The sequence below is a fragment of the Arachis ipaensis genome, chromosome B04 (genome assembly GCF_000816755.2).
Source record: "Arachis ipaensis cultivar K30076 chromosome B04, Araip1.1, whole genome shotgun sequence".
Taxonomy (NCBI): Eukaryota; Viridiplantae; Streptophyta; class Magnoliopsida; order Fabales; family Fabaceae; genus Arachis; species Arachis ipaensis.
The window spans coordinates 7,350,126-7,355,121 of NC_029788.2; the positions used below are offsets into that span (position 1 = coordinate 7,350,126).

Genomic DNA, 4,996 nt, shown 5'->3' on the forward strand with positions numbered 1-4,996 from the left:
ATTTTTTATTAAAAATTAAATTTTAAATAAATTAAAAATTTAGTGTCAAAACTAAAGTAATGATTTTAAAAATATAATAACACTTTTTAATAATAACAATACTTTTAATCTAAATTACATGTCAAAAATCTAATTCGTAACAATTTAGTTAATAAATGATATCAAACATCTTTATCTAAAGATATTTTAAAAACTTTTATCTAGTCTCCGCAAAAATAAAGCCTGCATTTATTTGCAAAAGGATAATAAATTTCGAATCCAAAAAAGTAGAGCATGGTGACAAAAATCATAATTCTAAATACTGCATATAACTGGTCTAGTTTTTGGCAAAAATTTGTTCCTAATAATTCAGTCAAAAAGTGCAAAAAAAGAGCATTAAAAGAAAGATTTTAAAAATTGAACTGATCATCGAAAAAGTCATCAAACCACTTTAATTACTAATTTACTTATTTATTGATTTAAAACTGTAGGTTAATCAAAAGAATAAAACTTCTCTCCGATCCCTAACCATTTACGAAATTGACCTGGCGCCCCCCTCACCATTAGAAATTAACAACGCGGTCTCCATTGATTCTCTTTGTGTGATCAAAAGGACCCTGTAACAGTTCTTCCATGAAATGTAACCGAGAAATTCTACGTGTAACGGTAACTATCTGACGTTGATTCTAACGATTTGATGAGACAATTAGGTCCTTGCACAATCAGCAAAAACGTTGCCGTTTTGATGCAAGATGGAATCAGATTATAACATACATTCTTCATTCTCTCCCTTAAGTATCACACACTCGCTCTCACTCTTTGCCCTCATCCACACAAAGGATTATCGTAAACCCTAGAGACTGTCAAGCTTCTCGTCAGAAACGACAACGAAAGAGAGCCGGTGAGGACGACGTAACTGCACAGTAACGTGGCGTTTGCTGACGGAGGTGGTGACATGCTATTGACGGAGTCGCACTTCCGTTCTTAGAGGTGAGTTTGTACAACCGTTTGTAAACAGCATCACTGTACTCCTTCATTTGTTTATCAGAAGGAAGTATGCTTACCATGGACCACCATAAAGTATGATATGTGTTTTTTTTTACATTTGTGAAAAACAGTCACTTTTACTAGGGTTGGATCATTACTTCGAGTAAAATTTTTTGTCTGTTTTGAGTATATTAATGTCTGTTAATAATAATTTATTTATGGATTACTGAGTAAAGTTTATATATTGTAGGTGGCTGTTGAGATTATACCAGTATTTCACCATGGAGGTGGTTTGAGAGAGACGATAATGGAATGCTCAGCTACGTTAATGGTAAGGTGGAAAGATTCTCCAAGTTGGACATTGACTTTGCTAATTTTAAGGATTTAGAGGAGATGTTCAAAGGGTTATGATATACAGAGTAAAAGGCTATGTATTGGCAAGACCATTCCAGAAGAAACAGCCAATTCGTAAGCCATTGACATCTCAAGTTCATGGGCCGTTACTTCCACCCACTGTGCTCACAAACCAATCCCCATCAACCCAATCAAGGATGGCTACAAGATCAACTACATCCATTGGCATTTCTCTCGAGACATAAGCAGCAACTAGTACTGACACTGCAGCTAGGTGTTCCAATTCATCTCAACACCAGGACTCAAACAAGGAATCAAGGCACCAAGCTTCGGAGCACCACTAAGCTTTAAAGAATTTGGCTCCACTGCACCCCTTTTAAAGCTCCACGGAAAAAATGAAGACTAGATAGTTATGACTAGTATTTTGGATAGTATTTTGTAACTTATATTTGATTGTAAACTATGCCTAACATTGGTCTAGTATTTTGGAACTTCCAGTACTTGAACACTTTAGATTATCTGTTTTGTTTAGTTACCAAGGCATAATATGTAATGGCATGTAGGTGTTTTGCAATTTTTTATATATTATGATATTTTGTGTTTCAGGATAAAGATTTTGATTGCATACTAGATTTGGTTTATTCTTGATTCAATGAGATTGTATGAAAACTTACTTCAAATAACAAAACACTCAGAAATTGTCACTTCAACTCAAAACAGTGAAAAATACTAGAAGACCATATGTCACAAGGTTACTTACAATTTAAATCACAACAATCTTTCCATTATTGAAATTCAACAATTTAACATCATAGTCACCGTCCATAATGTGCATCTAGTTCATAACATCAACATCCAAAATAAGTTATAATTTTTTTACATCCTATTAGACTAAAGTGCAGTAATAAAAAATCTAACAACAACAATAATGACAAATGCCATGATAACACATCTATTTTGTCTTGTGTATTTTCTTCCATGAACTCCATCATATAGCTTAATCTCCATCTCTTTAATTTTGTCCTCCAACTCCTTCAATCTCCCATGAACTTCCATCTTCTGGTCTTCTACCACCGTGTAGCCAGACTCAGTTATCAGCTCATCCAGCCACTTAAAATATTTGCAATGCGTTGAAGGAGTCTACAATTATGAACAATTATTTTTTAATCAACCTAATTACAGAGAAGATTGTAAGATGGAATAAATCCTAATGTACCTTGAAATAATTGCAACCAAAGAACAACCTATTTGGATTATTTGATGTGGTGAATTCAAAGAGAATCGCATGAGCTCCACAATAACAGTTTGGATTTGTGAACTTCTTCGTTGCCATGCCAACATTGTCAGAGTTGTCGCTTGAAGCTCCCGTCGACTTCTCTTTCCATGAACGACGGATTGAACCTGATGAATGTTCTTCCATGTTCATCACTGAATGCAAGGTGAGATTTGATATTTAGGGTTCACATTAACATTTGATAGTACTCTTATTAAGAACTGGAATCAAAACTGCAGCGTTTTTGATGACTGTGTACATGGATTCTATCCTATCAACAACACTCGGTCCACGTATAACAGTTATCGGTACAGATAGGATCTTCCGGTTATTTTTTACCCGTAAACCGACAAAAGAGTCCTTTTGGTCACACAGAGAGAATCGATGAAGGTCGTGTTGTTAATTTCTAATGGTGAGGGGGCGCTAGGTCAAATTCGTAAATGATTAAGGATCGAAAAGAAATTTTATTCTAATCAAAATAANNNNTATAATAAGATAATAAATAAAATATAAATAAATTCATTAAACTATAATATAGTCAAATATAAACTTTAATAATTGGACAAAAATATAACCTAATAATCACAAGGTCATAATCAACACTTCAATAACAATTTATCAAATTACCAAATAAACAAGATAAAGAACGTGAACTAAGATCAAACAAATTATTCAAATTATTAACAATTTGGACAAAAATATAGCAACCTAACCATTCCAAAGAACTTCACCTCAATAATAATTTATCAAATTAACAATATCAAAAACATGAATTAAGATTAGCACCACAACAACAATTAAAATAAGAAAAAATTAGAAATAACTGGGAGAGCAACCCAAATATGAGAAAGAACAAGAACAAAGAAAAAATATCACCTTTCGTACGTTCTAAAACTCGAACAGATGATGCTGAAGCTTGAAACCCAAAAATGTCTATTATAAAATCAAAATATCAAGTAAATTTAACACACACATGCACATGCACGCACGCACATATACGCTCACATGTATATATAGTAGTGTTTGTTTTGAGGTATTCAGATAGAGACTGAGAGATTGAGACTCAGTATCATGTTTGTTGGTTGAGAGATTGGTACTAAAATTTCTGTCTCTTTCTCAAATTTCAGTATTTCAGTACCTCCAAAAAGTGGAGACACAGGGACTAAAATTTTTAGAGATAGAGACTGAAACTTTAATAACATTTTATACCTAAAATACTCTCATTTCAGTTAATTAATTCTAATTTTACCCTTTGTGCAAATTAAATTAGAGTTTCATTCTTGTTTTAATTTATGTCTCCTATTTTGTACCAAACAGAATACTGAAATTTATTTTAATCTCTGTCTCTTAGTTTCTGTCTCTCAATCTCAGTCTTTTTGTCTCTATCTCTCCACCAAACGCTACCTATATGAATTTTCGTTTATATTTATCTGGTATATTTTAAATTTTCAATTATAAATGTTTTAAATTATTATGCTATTTAATATCGGCTCTCATAAATAAAATAGAAATATATGAACAAAGATGTATATGTAATGTAGGAGTTCAATTAAATAGCTAACTTTTTCGGTTAACAACAATCAGTTTTTTTTTTTGCCAACGAATTATAACTCAAATGATATAATTTTTTTATACTTATTTAGAGGTCGCGCGAGTTTGAATTTTTCTATTTTTAGAAGAAAAAAAATCAGTTTTTTTTATTATCTTAAATTTTTAGGCTCTAAATCTTAAACTCTATATCCTAAAAGTCTAAATACTAATCCTGTCTTCTAAATTCTCTAAAAATAAAGGTTAAAAGATAATTTTAAAACAAAACAAAAAATTAATTCATAATATTAATTACTTAAAAATTGGTTTTCTAATTTTTTTAGTAACATAGACATCTGGTACTTGGCATTCAATATATGTATATACAGTGTTGGTGGTTTTAGTTACCTTGCTTGAGATATCTAATTGATAAGAAAGTAGTTTATAATTAACTTTATTAATTTAGTTTTGATATAGTAATAACACAGACAAATTTTATATTGCCTCTCAACTTAATACACTTTTTTAATTATCGGATAAAAGCATACATATAATACATTCACGCTAGTTAATTAATTGATCACAAATATATTTTATAAGTATGCTAACTTGCCGTAAAAATAAATACAAATGTTTATGATAGAAAAAAAAAAAACACATCAGAGTATCAGACATTAGACATTAGACATATACAAATTAAAATAAACATATTATAGTCTTAGTTTTTAATAATACTTATTTATTTCTATTAATTTTGTAAGATATGAAAAAGTATAAGGTATCAACATATTATCTGCCAACTTATTGTCAATAATAATTAATTATTATATTTTAAACACATATATAAAGAGACACATCCAGAAAATATATTTATAA

At 30.6% G+C, this 4,996-nt stretch overlaps 1 protein-coding gene across 1 annotated transcript; it reads right to left on the bottom strand.

The window, feature by feature from the left end:
• LOC110270513 (uncharacterized protein At4g04775-like) lies at positions 2,144-3,093 on the bottom strand. The gene is made up of 3 exons (XM_021120135.1): positions 2,537-3,093; positions 2,315-2,460; positions 2,144-2,276 (listed from the first exon to the last, which is right to left on the bottom strand). Exons 1-3 carry the CDS (start codon positions 2,744-2,746, stop codon positions 2,273-2,275), a joined length of 360 nt encoding a protein of 119 aa, XP_020975794.1. The 5' UTR covers positions 2,747-3,093; the 3' UTR covers positions 2,144-2,272.

Coding starts and splice junctions, on each gene's coding strand:
- LOC110270513 (XM_021120135.1), bottom strand. CDS start 2,746: ATGAACATGGAAGAACATTCATCAGGTTCAATCCGTCGTTCATGGAAA. Junction 2,461..2,536: donor TTGGTTGCAATTATTTCAAG/GTACATTAGGAT, acceptor TCATAATTGTAG/ACTCCTTCAACGCATTGCAA.